Genomic DNA, 17852 nt, shown 5'->3' with positions numbered 1-17852 from the left:
AGGTCAAATAAAAAAATAACCTAGACTAATAAGAGTTTGATTGAAACAAATAAACAGAGTTTAACAAGAAGATTATTTCTCAAATTTAACTGAAATAGGGGTCATATTTAACAGCGCTATTTGAATGGATTTCTTTAAATCTAAGGAATGAGTTTGATCTAGTCTATATTGAGGTTGAGTGACAGTTTTTGTTTAGTATAATCCATTGGAATATGTGGAAACAGAGAAATATGTGGATTTTCCAAGGGGTGGATGTTGATTTAAAAAATATTCTTATCTCCTATTGGAGTTGGGCGAATTCTATTAAGCGTTGTCATGGAAGTTGTCATGTTCCATTTGTTGGTTCTTCTAGAAATCTTAGCCGTTGTAATCTTTGGGTTCCTCCTCCATCGGGGGTCATTAAATTGAATACGGATGGGGCAAGATCTCAAAATTTGGGATTTGCTTCTGCTGCTGTTGTGGCGAAAGATGTTATGGGAAGATGGCTAAGAGGTGTGTGTAGGAATATTGGTAGATGTAGTGTTGAGCAGGCAAAACTTTGGGCGATTTATGATGATTTTGTTTTGGGTTGGAATGTTAAATGGGATAATATCATTGTTGAAATGAATTGTGCCCAAGCCCTTTCAGCAATCTCGAACAATTCTCGTGGTAAGTCGAATTGGGATTTAGTAATTAGAATAAATGAACTTTGTAGTAGAAAGCGGCAAATGATTTTACAGAAGGTAGTAAAAGAAGCCAATGCTACAACTCACATATTGGCTAGTGCAATGCAAAGAATCTGCATGGGTCTATTAGGTTTAAGGAAATTCTTAAAGAAATTATTGAGCAAATTTGGATTGATGGGGACTCAATTTATAGTGTAATTACTTTATTTCTGTAATTGATCTCTATTTATTTACCCAAAAAAGGAATTTTTTTAATTTTAAAAATAAATTGTCAATAATAAAAATTTTGAAGGACAAAATTGATTTTTTACTTAATTCAAATTGTTTTAAGTTTCCTTTCCCCTAAATTGGGGTATTAAAAAATAAAGTAAAATAAAGGGAAGTGAGGGATTCCCTATCTTTTTTTTTTATTTTCCGGTCCTTAATTAAAATATGTATCCAAATAAGGGAAAGGATTATCATTTTGCTTTATTTAGGGTATGTTTGATAAATTAAAATTTTAAGTGTTGAATTTGTTAAATTTGTATTAAAAAAATCATCTAGTAAATTAGTAAATATAGGCACATAATATAATTATGTTATTTGATTAAAATAAATATTAATTATGAAAAATATTTATTTCTTAATTTTAATCTTATTAATATAATAACTTATCTCATTTTGAATAATTTTGGATAAAAATAAATACAATAATTTAAATATCTCATTTAAAAAATAATTTATTTCAATTATTTAATAGAATAAAATGAACTTAATATTTTACATGTGGCTACCTATCTACTTATCTTATTTAATATTTTTTTGTTGCAAATTTTATATTAAGTAAAAAAATTAAGATAATATAATAAGGTAGATCTGAATATGAAAAAAAAACTTTAAAACGTATGGGAAGTGGAAATAATAAAGATGAGAGATGAGATTTGGTCATCATTACATAATTTATTTAGTTATTGATTCCCTTATACATCCAATTTTGTTTCTAGGCAACTAAGCTAGAGGGTCCTCGTATATTGGAAAACACTATGAATATTCTTATTGCTTTCCACTTCTTTTTTTATCAAGGTGCAACTACTTATTCTAAAACGTACTTTATCATTCAAAACCCAGGTAGCCATAATTTAAGTAATAAAGTTTTAATAGATTCAGGTCCCTAACATGAACCAATGATAAGTTTCTGTCCTGCCCTCAACTTCCCAATTTGTTCCATTTTCTCAATCGAGCTACTCGGTGAGTCAATTTAATCCAATAAGTTCAACATTTGTAATTTTTAAACATAACCACTTCATATCTGAATTAGACAATATTATTAGTGTATATCTGCATTTCTTTTTGTCCAAAATATATTCCCGTATGTTTTTAAAATCGTAATTAAATTAGTCAAGTCATTGATTCATTAATTCGACCAGTTCAATTGGACCGATTGAAAAAATTTAAAAATTAAAAAAATTCCAATTCAACCACTAGTTCAATCAATTCATATCAATTTTCAATCTAACCAGTTCAAAATTACTCTCCACACCGATACCTCAATCAAATCAATTCAACCGATTGATGCAGTCCGATTCAAACAATACTGTAATATTTAAATCTATTACTCATAAAAAGGAAAACGAAGTCAAATAACAGGTTTGAATATCCAAAACAGTTAAATCGCACAAGTAATAAAGATTCAAAGAATCGAGAATTCAACAATTAATATCTGCATCTACTTCTTCAAATTCATTGAAATAATAATTATAAGTTGTAAATCTTTCTTTTTCTGATCTAAATCTTTCTTCCTGACACTTAAATTTAAATATTTTCTGAAAAACTATAACCTATGAATATTAAAACCCTAACTTGAGTCCTTTCCATTTAATTTAGAAATATTATTAAAATATTAACCTCTAATACATTTTAAACCCTATACCTGTCTAAAGCATCATTAAAATCAAGCTAAACCAGAGGATGTGTTTAGAAATGCTGCTGCATAAATTCAATGTCAAGAAGAGTATCCTCTCAAGATGTATAGTTCAAATATTCAATAAAAGTAAACAACAGCTAGCTGTTACAATTATATAACCAAATGAAAATTATGCTAATTTGAATTCAGTTATGCAAATGATAACCTATTCTAAAATCTGTTTCTTTTTTTTTTTAAATCAATAAAATTAGTCTATATGTTCCGAAGAATACCTAACAAGAGCTGTACTCGATAAAAATTTGCCCTTCTTGCTGCTACCTTCATGCACTTATAGCTTTCTCAATTAACTCATTGCATGCCAATGAATGTGGATATGTTTTGAGTTGAACTATGTGAAGAAGTCATAAGCCACTCCATGAAAAAACTCAGACAAGAATGGTTTTGAATCTATTGATAACCGGAAAACTAATCCATCACCCTCTCACTGGCGTTTGCTACCTTCTGCAGTATCATGGACTCTGCTTGATGAATTGCTCTCTGTGATCCCGTGATTGTAACTTTCCTGTCACACAAGGTGAAGGGAAAAAAGGAATTAGCTAGGAACTCGATGCCTAATAGTGAATTGATAAAATTGGGATTGTTATACCTGTCAGTTGTTCCAGACATGAAATCACCCCTATCCGATATTTTTATCCTGGCACCGCTTACCTGCAATGACAAAGTGCTCAATTCAGAACATAAGCAAAAATTATGGAACTAAATGATATCTATTTCTCATTTATAAACCTGACTGATTTCCATGATATTCCTTCCACCACGACCAAGAACCAGTCCTATATGCTCATCAGAAACACCGATCGTGATAGAGTTACTATGATCCTCCTGGATAGACATATCAAAAGACTTCTGTCAAGCAAGATCGATTGAACTACAATATATGCATATAGCATGAGTCGATTTTAGAATGCAAGTCATCACTTGCAAAATAATAATAGGGTTTAGGGAATTAAAAATTGAAATGACACTAGAAATACTAATACTATATTGCTCCTATTCTTCATTTAGCTCAAAGCATCCACGTCTGATGCATTCGGACATAAGTAAGGTATGGGCACAACACCCCCTAAGGACCCGCCAAATACATAGAAAATATTAGAAAAAAATTGAACAAACCAGTGTCTGACATTCATACCCAAGTTTGAGTAACATAGTACTTCTATACAACAAATCTATAAGTAAGGTATAATTGACAGAAATGAGTTAAATAATATTCTTTGAGTCTTACAAAAAACAAATGAAAGGAGAATGTGATCATCCTCCATGTAGATACCAAAGTAAAATATAACAAATAAATACAGTTTCCCTTAACAGCGAACAAAGTAACATAGCATTAGTCACCAGGCAGAACAGAGAAAACACATAGAAAGAGATGAACCTTGTGATTCGGGAACTTCACTCCAGCCCCATTTGGTGCATAGCTCATTGAATTGTAAGTCGCTGTAGCAACAGAAGGAAGCATATATGCATATGGAATACCATGAAAACCAGAGAAGAAAATACCTAAAATTTCAAGTTACAAGAAATCTTACAAGGACCAAATTAATGAAATCTTACTAGCAGTGTTTGGTAAGAACTCTACAAAGGACATAATACCAAGAAAAATAACAATGGCACATCATGGACTACTCTCATCATAAATTAGAAAGAAAAATGACTGTTAAGAATCAGACTACTTGACAATGAAATTTGTTACCACATTCTAAAAAAGCAAACAAACTCCCAAACAAGTCATCTTCTGGAATTTAAACACATAAAGGAACTTCTTCCCTTATATCTCATGAATTTTGGCCGCATTTATTAAAGACTATGCTTACTTGCCAATCATTTGAGAACCATCATGAGAAATCTGCAATTACTTCGCAGTAAGGATAAATTACATAGGTGCAACACCTTCCAATTTGTTGTTTTCATTATGCCCCTTGGCTTTTAGGTTTCCGTGATCATACTAAATGACTCAGGTCCGGTGGAAAAAATATGAGTTCTTGGACACATTTAGTCCATCCACCTCGAGAGTTTAAAAAAGAAAAAAAACATTTTTTTTTCCAGAGAATACATATGAAAGGCAAAAGAGAGTTACAATAAATGAGATGGAAAATTTATGTCAGAGGTGGGCTTAGTGAAGGAGAAATACTGAAAAATGATTGTTACAGAACAAAGGCAATGTGTCCATTATCGCAAAAAGAGTTCGGAAAACATCATGACAGCAGCTAAGTTTAATGTCTAAATTCATAGCAGGGCCGAAAAGCTTTAGTGAGATAGATGACTTCTGTCAGGCTTGCGTTAGCTGAATGGAAATACATCTAGTTTTAATTTTTTAATGTCACAGCACAGCTAAAAACTTCTCTTTGCCAAAAATGAAATGGTAAATAGAAAACTGTTTGCATATCCGGATTATGAAATAACCGTGAAACTGGTGGGAAATGAAAAGGCAATAATAGTGTTCATAAAAGCAGAGACAATTGATGCAAATGTAGACTCGGTAGCAAAATAAAAAGAGAACACACCTGCATATGAAAATGGGGCATGCATAGCTTGTGAGTAATGAGAGTCTTCACAAAGCTTGGAAAGAATCAAATCAATTGCTTGCAACTGCTCATCTAGAGTGCCAGTAACTGTTACTAGCCTATCATTCAAGCCATAAAAATTATTATCCTGTGGAGATATCTTAATGCCAGCTTGAGAGCCTTCAATAAATGACCTACAAAAAGGCAGACATACTCAATGAAGGGACCAATAATACTTCAATAGTAACTAACCACAGACCACAGACATATAACATGAGACTACTTTAAACAATCATTTTTAGTAAATGTAGGGTTTCTCCTTCCATCTATAATGCATTCACAACAAATTATGTCACAAAAAATAGCTTTCTTACAAGCCAGAGAGCATGTTAAGGATATGGGACTTTTCATTCATTATAACTTCTTGGAGGACTTAAGCCACAAGTAGCAACCATAATCCACTTGGGGATCAGTCATACTTTATGAATCAGAAAAAAATCAGAGTCAAATCATGCTCACTTATGCGGAAGTGGTCGATAAATGTATAAAAGCACAGGTTAACACTAATTTTTCTCGCAAGCGGAAGTTACATTTAATAGACTGATCCATCTCGAGGAACATGTCCTCAGCCCACTCAACGCCCAAGTAACAAGACAATATAAACATTAGACTAGTTCTTTTCCATAATTCTAAGTTGATTTACAAGCTCAAGTAAAGCCCATGGTACTTCAATTAAAAAAGAAAGTAAATATCATGCAGTTCAGACATCGCTGCCAGCTGGACCTATGTGTAAGAAAGCTTCGTTTTCAAAAACCTCAAGTCCCCATCTTTGGATATTATAATGAAACCAAAAGGCAATCACCAAAAGAGCTTCTCCAAACAAATAACTTTTAGGCCAAACAACTTTTTAATTTTCACCAACTATTTTTAGAAAAAAAGTTATCTCGAAATAAGATCCAAGTCATCCACATAAAACTTGTCCACAGTCTAAGATTGAACCTTGGTCAGACAGGTATTATAGAAATAAAAGCTCTGACAACTGACCACATTTTGCCAAATATACCTAAAATAATTCATTTCTTAAAGCCATCCCCATCTACTTACAGAATAAGCATGTTATGAAAACACAATTCTAGAAGTAACTTACTAAGATGAATCAAAATCATCATTATGATAATCTTTACAATATTTATTCCTATCGCCAAAATTTCTCCTTTTCAATGTCAGTCTCTCCAAGTTAGCTCTCTTTGTAAGTGAAGTTGCTGAATCATCCCCAACTCAATTGGTCACGTATAACTTTTAAGTGGGCATTCTCACACATGATTCAATTCCAAAAATAAGCAGGTCAATCACCACTCACACCTATTTGAACATACTAGAAATCAATAGTAGTTTAAATTTTTTATGAAGTTTATCCCTGCAAATAAACATCATAATGGAAGATTAAATATGTGTTCTTTATAAAACAAGCCAGCTCAGTATGCTACAAATATTAACACTACTAAAAATTATTAAAAATTCCTTTAATTTTAAGTCAGCAAATTGTCATATCCAGGTGCGTTGCCAAAATCATAGCAACAAAAACATTTATAATAATCAGAGTATCCAAGTAGAATTCTTACTTTATGGTAGCCCCTCCTTTCCCAATTATGCTGCCACAAGAGCTATTGGAAACAATTAGCCTCACTTTTGTTCTAGGTTCAGCATCATCATTATCTTTGATATTAAGCTAACCAGAAAAACAAACTTAGTTATTATAAAAAGAAAGATGGAGAATTTATAGAGTTAAAATTCATAAAAAAAAAGGTCACCTCATCCAATAATTTTGCAAGGATAAGTTCCACAGCTTTGAGTATATCATCAATTGCTCCAGAGACCATAATGATCCTGTCTGATGTTCCTGGGAAAAATTCATGACTGCGTGACAACTGAATTCGAGCTCCTGATTTTGACTGAAATTCGGTAATTGTTGAACCACCCTTTCCAATTACTGAACCAGCCGCAGCATTGGAGACAAGAAACCTGACATATGTAGGCTTCTCTGCATTCTCTGACAGAAGAAATAGGCAAAAAAACATCACTTAGTTCTACGATAATTAATGCACATGTAGTCTGCTTTCAAATAATAATAATAAATAATGCATTTGTAGTCAATGAGGAATTTTGGAAGCAAACATGAAATTTTCAACCATTAAAGCAATCTCCTTCCTTTTTAGCCCAAAGAACAAATAAGAGGATTGAGAATGAAAACAAAAAAAAAGACATCACACAATATGTAATTTATAACATTAAAAAAGATTGAAGTAAATGCATTAAATACAGAACACATGGTTGCTTCAGCGCAATAAGTGTTGCTTATTAAGACAAGCCATCTGATAATAATTCAGATAGTAATAATTTTATCTCACACATGAACGAAGTAGAAAATCTAATCTTAAGAAAGGTAATATAGAACTTACATTTTCAATATTCACACAACTCTTATCAACATTTTGATATAGATTTGATTAGTTAACAGCAAGCAACGCCGATCACTAAAAACCCTAAACCCTATTAGCATAAGCAAAGTAACTTAAATCCATCTCATCCATCATTTTACATTTAAAAACCAAGGGAGAATCACTGAAGTAGATGATAACTGTAAAAGGAAAGTCATAAACCTGGAGAATATGACTCAAAGAAAATTAAGGTATATAAAGATAGAACTCAAGCTCTAGATAACAGGAGATGCTCTTGATGTTCTATATTTTTATATTTAAATAAATTCGATGGACTAGTTTACTAAATATAGCATCTAGAAAGTCAAATCAATGACTTCAATGATATCTTCAAAGATAAAAGAAACAACCAAACATTTACTATAGCCTTTCCATCAATAACTTCGTCTATTAATCCTTTAAAAACAAGGGCATACAGAATTTTGCACAGAAACTTACCAATAAGAAATGCATAAAACAGGTAATGTACATCATGCATACAATTCAGGAAACAGAGGGGGCTAGGGAGCAGCAAAAATTGTGTGTAACATGCACTGATGTTAGCGAACTAGAAAATAAGAGATGACCACACCCCTTGTCCAATATCAGGCATGACTAGAGTCCTAATCTGAGCTTCATCTGTAACAATAAAGAAATGTCACTCCAGTAGTTTTCTTTTCTTCCCCTTACCAAGCATCCCATTTCAAAGTCCAAGAAAATGCACCCAAAGTCAAAGAAATCAATTCCCACCTAAGTAATCCATTACGACAACAATATAAGATTTATCATTTCTGAATTCAATATAGTATGCTCTCCAAAAGTATTCACATTAATTCCTATTAGACAAGCTGACTACTGTAGCCAAACAATTCAAACAATATACCTTCTTTGGTTTCACATCTAACTTTTAATTGTACTTTAAAAATGAATACCAACAACCATGACCGAAACAACCCTTACTTGCAGCTCCTCACACCTCATACCACCATTGACCTCATAGTCAGTTCAGCTTTCACAGTTCCTATAGAAAAAAAAGCAGATAAAAGATAATGCCAGCGAAACTCCAGGATTTCTCATCCTTCTACTCCAATACTTTCAACAGCATTCAAATAATAAGCTAAAAATTGAAAACCCATTCTTTTCTCGCTCGCTATCCAATTCACATTTCTCCTCAGTCAGCAAATAATGCTAGGGTTAGGGTTTCAAATTCTAAAATAAAATAGGGAAAAAAAATACCATTATCATACTAATCTTTACATTAGAGGGGGGAAAAAAGGAAAAAGAAAAAACACATAACAAAATTTAAATCCATTAACTCCAAAAATAGAAAACAAACAAAATGGAAAGCTTAAACGGAGAGAAAAGGAAGATCAGGTCAGAAAATTACCAGAAGTCGGCGATTTAGGCGGCGGCGGAGATCTCTTCCTCGCAGCCTCCGGTGATGACACATAAGACGACTCCGTCGACTCCATTTTTCTCTTCTCTTCTCCTCTTCTAAACCAAAAATCAAGAACTAAATAAAAACAACAAAACAATCCACAACACTACATACACAAATAAATAAATAAGAAACAGCAAAGCTTAAGCAAATTAAACAAAATCTCCACTAAATTAATAGAATTTTAAACAAAAAAAAAACAAAGAGATTAATACTTTTTTTTACCAAATTTGCTCTCTAATTTAGTTTTTTTTTCTTTCAGTTCGCAGCTTTCTTCTTCTTCTTCGGTCTGAGCTCAAGCGTTCTGATTTTTATTTCGTTATCTATACATGGCTCGCGCCTCGCTGGCTTAGGCTCGTGGCCCGTCCGAGTTTTAATTAAATAAATAATAAATTAGGATGGGTGAACGTGAAGAGAAGTGGCGGCCCACAAGGTTGCGACCACGCTACCCGTTTCGGCTAACCTGTCATCATCCTTCCTTCCCATATTTAAGGTTGGATCGTCCTCTTTTCTTAATATTTTATATATTTTTTATTGTGACATGTGTATAAGGGTATTGAAACTGATTGGTTAACCGAATCAAATTAGTATTAACTTAATTAATTGAATTTTTTTAATCTTTTAACAGTTAATTGAATCGAAATTAAAAAAAATTGAATGAACAGAAATTTATATGTTCTTTTTTTTGTTAAAACAAAATAAAACATATCAAAAAATAAATTAATAATGTTCATTTGACCGAATTAACCAAATTAATAATAGCCTAATACATATAATATATAATATTATTTATTAAGTTCAGTTACTTCAGTTAATTACTCGATTTCAAACCGAATTAACTGTTAACTGAAATTCTAAAAAATCTTTAACCGACCTTTGACTGAACTTCAGTTAACCAACCGATTAACCGAATTAGATCAGTTCAGTCTGTTAATTTGGTTTTAACCGAAATTTAAACACACCTACATGTATCTATACTTCTATACCAATACAATCGAGATATTATTAAAATAATTTTTATATGTAAAATAATAAATATTAATACAATGATGTTTAATCATTTTAACTAAAGTCATAATTTATTTTTATAAGGTTAAATTCTATTATTAGTTAATGTAATATGTAAAAATTGTGGATTTAATTTATCTACTTTTTAATTTAATCATTTTTAGTCCATGTACTTTTTAAATTTTTAAATTTTAGTCTTCACCAAACGATAACTATTAAATTTTATTAAGTTCTGCTATTTTTAAAATATGATGTGGCAAACATAGTATCATATGTATAATGTCATGTCAACCTATTGTTTCTACATATTGCTCACTAAAATTTCAATTAATGGATTAACGATTATCATTTGCATCAAGATCAAAATTTTAAAATTCAAAAAGTATAGGAACTTAGAATGATCTAATTAAAGAATATAGATAAAATCTATAACTATACACATAGTATAGGCCTAGTAATTGAATTTAACCAACTAGATATTGTAACAACCTATTTTTTAGTGGGGTCGAAAACGACGATTTTGGAACCCCATTTCTATTATTCGAGTCCATAAATATTAATATTTAATATTTAATATTTATGAGGTTAGCATTAAAGTTTATTAAAGTTTGGTTCTTTTTTTTTGAATTGATAGTTAATTAAGGTACAAAGACTAAATTGTAAAAGTTTATAACTATAGATTTTTAATTGATCAAGGAGCCAATTAAGTAATTGGACTAATTTTAGAGTGCCAAAAGGGGTGGATGTTGATTACAATCCACTAAATTTGGCTAATTATGCTTAAGTTTTAATTAGTTAATGGTTAATTAAATTAAACTTAATTAATTAAGTTTAAATTAAATATATAAGTTAAAATGATTAAAGAAAAAAAAAGAATTTTCATTCATCTTCTTCTCCATCATCGAAATAAGAAAGAAAAATAAGGTTTCAAAAAATTCAACTTTCGGTCCCTTAAATTGGTAAGATTTCAAGTATTTTTCTTGATTTTTTTAAGTTTTTGAGGTCATAGGAGCTTGATTTAGGTAGCCCATGTACCAATTTACAAAACTGCTAAAGTTTTTAAAAGTTTCCATTGATGGCTTCTTCAATAAATTGGTATTAAATTGTTAAATTTTAAGCTTGGAAGTGAAAAATGACTAGATTATAAAGTTTAATTGCTAGTTTTTGAACATAGGGACTAAAGTGTATAGATTTTGAGGGTCGTAGAAGGATGTAATTGAGGTCGATTTCGAAATCAAAGCTCAAAATTGAAAGTTATAGAAATTTCGGTTTTCGGGACTAAATTGAATAAAATGTAAAAGTTTAAGGGCACTAGAAAAGTGAAATTGAATTGATCCATGCATATATAAAATATCATAAACTTCTTGGAATTTATAAATTGAATTGAATTATTATATAGATCGGGAATTGAACCAAATCGAGGATAACCGAGGAAAATGCAAAATTATCGATTAGTCTTTGTAAATTCAACTTGTTTTTTTTATTTGACCAGATAAGCTTATATGGTATAAATTTGTATAAGTTATTGTATGTTTTATTTGTGATTATATATATGTTTGGTTGTGAATTAGTATAAAGGTGATATTTGGACTAAATTGTAAAGAAATGTATATATGTGATGAAAATGCCTAGATGAACTTAGTAAAGGTCTTGTGCACACTGATACAAATTGATTACCGATGATTACCAAGATCTATCATTGTTGCGAACTCAAAGATACATGTGACATAGGTTTAGTCTAGATTGGTAACCTGATGTCGTTTTAACATTTTATCTCGAATCGGTAACCTGACATGTATAATTTTAGCTTTGCCAAGCAAGTTGATATGTCATTAAAGAGTTAGCCTAGACTAGTAACCTGACATGAATATATTTAGCTCGGACGAGCAACTGATGTGATTTAGTACTTATGTATCTGAGTCTGTTTATTAAGTTTTATCGGGCAAAAATAGATGATATGAAATGAAAAGTTAAAATGATATGGAATGAATTCAATATTCAAATGATGAATTAATGAATGTTGTAAACATAAAGTTTATAGTATATGTATATATATGATTACAATACTCTCAATTGGAATAAGAGTTAAACTTGTTACCTATAGTGACATGAATGACATGATAGATACATGTTTATACTTGGTTTGATGTTGTTATAAAGCTCACCTTGTTGATTTTTGTGACATGTTATGTTTAGCCAAATTATGTCAACATTTTGGTAACTTATCATATTTAATTTTTTATCAAGGTAAGTTTTTGATTTATTACCTATGAAATTACTAAGCATTCGAAATGCTTACCCCGTTGTTTTCCTTTTCCTTGTAGATTGCCAACTTGCGGAACGTGTCAAATGGATCTACAAGAAGCTCACACTATCCCGTTATTGATTCGATAGTCTTTCAGCCGTTTTGAGCCTTGATTTTGTGGCATGTATATAGGTTTTAAGCACTTGTTGGATCTTGAATGATAGTTTCGTTTCAAACTTTTCCAAAGCTTGATTTTAGCAATGTAAATGTTTAGTTGAAAATGGTATGATTTGGTAAATGGTTTGGTATGAGAGTGAAGCATTTGAAACGACCCTTTTGAATGTAAATTGGCATGTTTTGAGAGGCTTTGAGTTAAGTAATGTTTGATAATTGTCAAATGGATTGGTTTGAAGGCCATGGTAATGGAAGGTTATGTTTAATGGTTGAATTGGTAGTATAGTTGATGTAAAGATGATTATGGTTGTTTATACATGTTTGGTATGTGTTTGGAATCATTTTTGTGCATGTAAAGTTGTGCATTTGTGCACAAAATAGGTAAGTTTGGGTGGAAGCTCAAAATAGGGGCCAAATGGCTCAAATTTTGCAAAAAACAAAGTCCTCGTCTTGATGACCATACTTCCTTGTTGTAACGCCAACTGACAGTATGTGACGTCACAACATTGAATAAACTGACATTGTGACATGACAAATTATTTGGCGACATCACAACGTGGGAGTGATGATGTCACAACGTTAATTTTGAAGTTTTTAAACTTTGCAATTTGATCCTATTTTATACTCGAGTCAATTAAAGAGCTTTTTGTAAGCTTGATTAGGACTTGGATTTGATTGCATATCATAATGAGAATGTGTTTATGACATGTATAACAACCCGTGTTTCAATGGTACTAGAAATGATAGTTTCAAAACCCTATTTTCTGATGATCGAGTCCGTAAATATTATTATTTAATATTTACAAATTTATTTTAGTATTATATTGAGTTTTAGTCTAGAAATTTTATTGAACGGATAGTTAATTAAAGTACAATGACTGAATCGTAAAAGCCGTAAAAGTTAGTCGCTATTGATTTTAATTGCTAAAAGGGCTAAATAATAATTATTTAAGGTTTTAATTGACAAGTTAGCCATTTTGAAGATTGATAGATGCTTAGTATTCTTTTATTACGAAATTATATGTTAAAATATTGTTAAATAATAATTATAATGTTAAAAACATAAAAAAGAAAAAGAAAAGAGAGAAAGCCATCATCTTTACTTATTCATTCTCCACCATTTGAAAAGAAGAAAAGAAAGAAGAATAGCCATTGTTGAATGCTCCACATTCTGCCATTGCATGTAAGTCCAAAGTGAGCTCATTTTTTTTGAAAATTTTATATTTTTGAGATTGTGGTAACTCGATTTAGCTAACTCGTACCTTATTTCTCAAAAATATTAAAGATTTTAACTGTTGCCATTGTTGAATCTTGAAGCTTTTGATACTAAATTGATAGATTTTAAGCTTAGTTATGAAAAAAGATTAGATTGTAAAGTAAAAGTTGTTAGTTTTGAATATAGGGACTAAAGTGTAAATATTTTAAAATTATTATGAAATCTCTGTAAATATGGATAGTAGAGAGTTAGTCCACACAAGTGGCTTATTCGTAGAGTGGTTGTGCTTGTGCCCGTCATGTATGAGTTTAGAAATTAGTGTTGTTCATCGATAGGCTGAGTTGGATCGCGGTAGTATCCGCCAAATATGGCAAACTAGTCTGTTAGCATGAGTTTGATTTCTTAAAGTCGATTGTAATTATGATATGATTTATTTCCCTAGGAACTCACTAAGTTCTATTGAACTTTTCCAGTTTCTTCTTATTTTCAAGTTCTTAGGTTGAGCATGGTGATTGAAGGATATAACCAATTCTACAGCCATTTGTGAGCCTTCTTATTTTCATGGGTAATATGTGTTTGTTGGGGGTGTTAGGACAATTTTTAGATGTCACCATTCTAAAACCACTAATTTGTATTTGAAACAATATTTTGGGAATCTTTAAATGTTGATCGGTAGCCATGATGGCTTTCCATTATAATTTATGAATGTTGTTTAAGCTGTCGCAAAATACTTTTTCTTGCATTTTTAAATCTTTAAATATGATGAGGTACCATTTTAAATATGCTTCCAAATAAATGTAGTCTCAAGATAACAAAATACTATATTGGAAAAAAGGGGTATTTATCAAAATGGATAATTGTTTTAAAAAAGAAAAGTGTTGTTTTTTAACGGGTCGGCCTGTGGCGCTCCATACCCAGATCCGATGACCTGGTCGGGCATGGGTGTTACACTCGTGATATGAAATTTTTGAGGATATTTTTCCATATTTGGATAGGAATGTTGCAACCATTGAGCTCAACCATGTTGCTTTGCCATATGGGAATGCAGAAGTAATTTTTGATATATATTTTGGTGAGTCAAAGGTGTCACAGCTCACGAAAGTTCCTTCGCTTGTCACTCCGTAGCCTATAAGTTTGCCACTTGCGGATTCTTCGACACCTGTGATGTCTTCTTCTTCTTTCAATGACATGGTGGTACATGAGGCTTTGGGTAATGATGCTCTTGAATTGGGATGAGGGCATAGGGAAAATTTTCCCTTAGTGAAGCCTCAGGATTTTGTCACTCATACCGCCATAAAGAAAATTCTATCTCCTGCCTCGCCTGCTTTAGAGTCTTTCTCAGGTACTCCATGTCCTATAACACATTACGTTGATTGTGACAAATTTACTCTAAAATATCGAAATTTTGTTGCAGCAATTATTATAGAGATCGAGCCACAGTCTTTTAAAGAAACTGTGAAGGATGCAAGATGACGTGATGGTTTGCAGAAGGAGATTCGTGCTTTGGAAGATAATGACACTTAGTCTATGGAGACACTTCCTCCCGGAAAGAAAGCTTTGGGTAGTAAGTGGGTATACAAGATTAAATATAACTTCGATTGAAGTATTGAAGGACTTAAAGCTCGTCTTGTTGTTTTTGGTAATCACTAGGTAGAAGATATTGACTATAATGAAACTTTTGCTCTTGTGGCGAAAATGATGATTGTTCGTGCTTTCTTAGTTATTGCAGCTTCAAAAAATTGGAAGTAACATTAGAATGAGGTACATAATGCTTTTCTGCATGGTGATCTTGATGAAGAGGTTCACATGAAAATTCTTTTAGGTCTTGCCCCTGATAAACCTGAAATGGTTTGTCGTTTGCGCAAGTCTTTGTATGAGTTAAAATAGGCTCCTCAGTGTTGGTTTGCTAAGCTGGTTACTGCACTAAAAGGGTATGGATTTCTTCAACCATATTCTAATTATTCTCTTTTTACTTACACCAAGGGATCTTTACACATTAATGTGCTAGTTTATGTTTATTATTTGCTTATTTTTGGGAACGATTTTGCTACTTTGAAAACTTTTAAAGGGTATATCAGTTCTTGCCTCCATATGAAGGATTTTGGTGTTTTGAAATATTTTTGGGGATAGAGGTAGCTTGTTGTTCTTTGGGTATATTTTTTTGTCAAAGGAAATACAATATTGATAAGATTTCAGAGACGAGTCTTTTTGGGAGCAAAGCCTGTAGGATCACCAATAGAGCAAAATCATAGATTGACGCATGCTACAGGGGCGGTTTTGATTGATCCTGAGTCGTACAGACAATTAATGGGTCGTTTGATTTATTTGACCTGATTTAGCATAGTCGGTTTATGTCTTATCTCAGTTTATGCATGAGTCGAAGCAGGAGCATTGGGACACGACTCTGCGTATTGTCTGGTACTTGAAAGGCTCTTTTGACCAAAAGATTCTATTGAGATTTGATAGCGATTTGTCCTTAAAGGGGTGGTGTGATTCGGACTGGGCTACTTGTCCGTTAACTCGGTGTTCGCTTATTAGTTAGCTTGTTTTTCTGAGACAATCTCCTATTTCCTGGAAAACTAAGAAACAACATATTGTTTCTTGTTCTTCCACTGAGGCTGAGTATGGGTCTATGACTTCTGTCACTTGTAAGGCCTTGCTATTGAGCTTAGGTGTTCTTCATCCTAAATCTATTCATTTATTTTGTGACAGTCAATCTGCTTTGCATATTGCATAGAATCCTGCCCTGTTCATCATCCTAAAGCTATTCCTTTATTTTGTGATAGTCAATCTGCTTTGCATATTGCATAAAATCCTGTATTTCATGAGTGTACTAAACATTGAAGTGGGTTACCACTTTGTTAGGGATGCCTTCTTATGTTCTAACCTCCATTCAGTTTGCTGATATTTTTACAAAGGCACTTGGTAAACCGCAATTTGAATACCTTTTTAGCTAGATGGGCATTTATGATCTACATGCTCCAACTTGAAGGGAGTGTTAGGATATTATTATGAGATATTATCTTTTAGTAATATATTGTATATCTTTTAAGCATATGTTAGGAATATATTAAATATCTTTTATATTTTTACGTGCTTTCTATTTACTAGATATTATATATACTCTTGAAATGTATCAATAAGATTGAAAGAGATTGCCCTGTTTTTGTCACTAGATTTACTAAGCATTTGATATGATTACCTGTCTGCTTCATTTTTTAGTATGTTTGAAACATGATTAAACGTGCCTTGATAAACAGCTTTGTATGTTTCATCGTTTATTGATAAACTAATTAGGTCAAGTTCCGGTCTACACCATGTCCGGTAAGCTTGCTTTTCGTTTTGTTTCCTTTTAGTGATATGAAATCTATGAGTTTAATTTCTAGGTGAGCTCTGAATTTATATTTTCAAATTTTTTTATTTTATTCTAATTCTTTTAATTGTCTCTAGAGCTAAAATGATTATTCAGTTTATTTTAGAGTTAGATTAGAATATCATCAACATATTTACACTGATTTTGGTTTAAACTAGTAATTTTAAGAATAGCAACATATATTAGAATATATCTGCTACGATTCCAAGGCTTTCATATATTCATTTATTTGCTAATTAGTATCCAGTTAATGTGAGCTAATAAATCTCTTCTTGCATATACTTTAATGGCATAAGTAGATAGTGTAAGCGTGAATCAAATTGCTGCTATATTTGGCTGGCCTAGGAATGAAAGAAAAACAATCACTAGATATTGTAAGTGTGAATCGATAAGTGTCTTGAAATAGTACGATTAATAGTGGAAATAATAGAGGGACTTGAATGGTAATTGACTCATTTTCATTTAAACAAAGTAGAAGGATTTGAAGTGCAATTTTTAAGCTAGTGGACTTGATTTAATTAAGAAATAACAATTAAACCATCAAAGGTACAATGGAGTGAATCGGTGATGTTCTAGAATTAAATGATAATGATTTTGATTTAGTATAAAGCTTGTATGACACTTAGCAAGTCCAGGTGTCAAAGCATGGTAACAGGTGAAGATAAATTTGGCTAGGTGTCAAACTGATGAAAGGACGAGATTTTCACTAAGCATGAGCGTATACGGTGGAAAGAGTAACATTTGGATTTAACCATCGAATGGAATAAAGCTTATAAGTTATAATGGATG

General features: G+C 31.7%; 1 protein-coding gene across 15 annotated transcripts; it reads right to left on the bottom strand.

Annotated features, from left to right (window-relative positions):
- Window positions 1-2615: 2615 nt before the first annotated feature.
- On the bottom strand, window positions 2616-9502 carry LOC107904167 (protein BTR1). Of its 15 annotated transcripts, none has more exons than XM_016830439.2 (9): window positions 9273-9502; window positions 8997-9103; window positions 6944-7182; window positions 6755-6861; window positions 5133-5326; window positions 4004-4128; window positions 3355-3450; window positions 3215-3276; window positions 2616-3130 (listed from the first exon to the last, which is right to left on the bottom strand). In XM_016830439.2, exons 2-9 carry the CDS (start codon window positions 9079-9081, stop codon window positions 3034-3036), a joined length of 1005 nt encoding a protein of 334 aa, XP_016685928.1. In that variant the 5' UTR covers window positions 9082-9103; window positions 9273-9502; the 3' UTR covers window positions 2616-3033. The 15 variants fall into 15 exon arrangements, with proteins under 15 accessions (XP_016685928.1, XP_016685933.1, XP_040950612.1 ...); XM_016830444.2 differs by having other exon boundaries at window positions 4004-4065; XM_041094678.1 differs by having other exon boundaries at window positions 6944-7173; window positions 9263-9482.
- Window positions 9503-17852: the final 8350 nt, after the last annotated feature.

The sequence above is a fragment of the Gossypium hirsutum genome, chromosome D05 (genome assembly GCF_007990345.1).
Source record: "Gossypium hirsutum isolate 1008001.06 chromosome D05, Gossypium_hirsutum_v2.1, whole genome shotgun sequence".
Taxonomy (NCBI): domain Eukaryota; kingdom Viridiplantae; phylum Streptophyta; class Magnoliopsida; order Malvales; family Malvaceae; genus Gossypium; species Gossypium hirsutum.
Note: the sequence above shows the minus strand (reverse complement) of the source record. Positions and strands in the feature narration are given on the sequence as shown.

Excerpts from the sequence above, each read along its gene's own strand:
- LOC107904167 (XM_016830439.2), bottom strand. The coding sequence starts at position 9,081 with ATGGAGTCGACGGAGTCGTCTTATGTGTCATCACCGGAGGCTGCGAGG. Across the intron at positions 7,183-8,996 it reads GCCTAAATCGCCGACTTCTG|AGAATGCAGAGAAGCCTACA; the intron begins GTAATTTTCTGA and ends TTCTTCTGTCAG. Across the intron at positions 4,129-5,132 it reads TGCCCCATTTTCATATGCAG|GTATTTTCTTCTCTGGTTTT; the intron begins GTGTGTTCTCTT and ends TTGAAATTTTAG.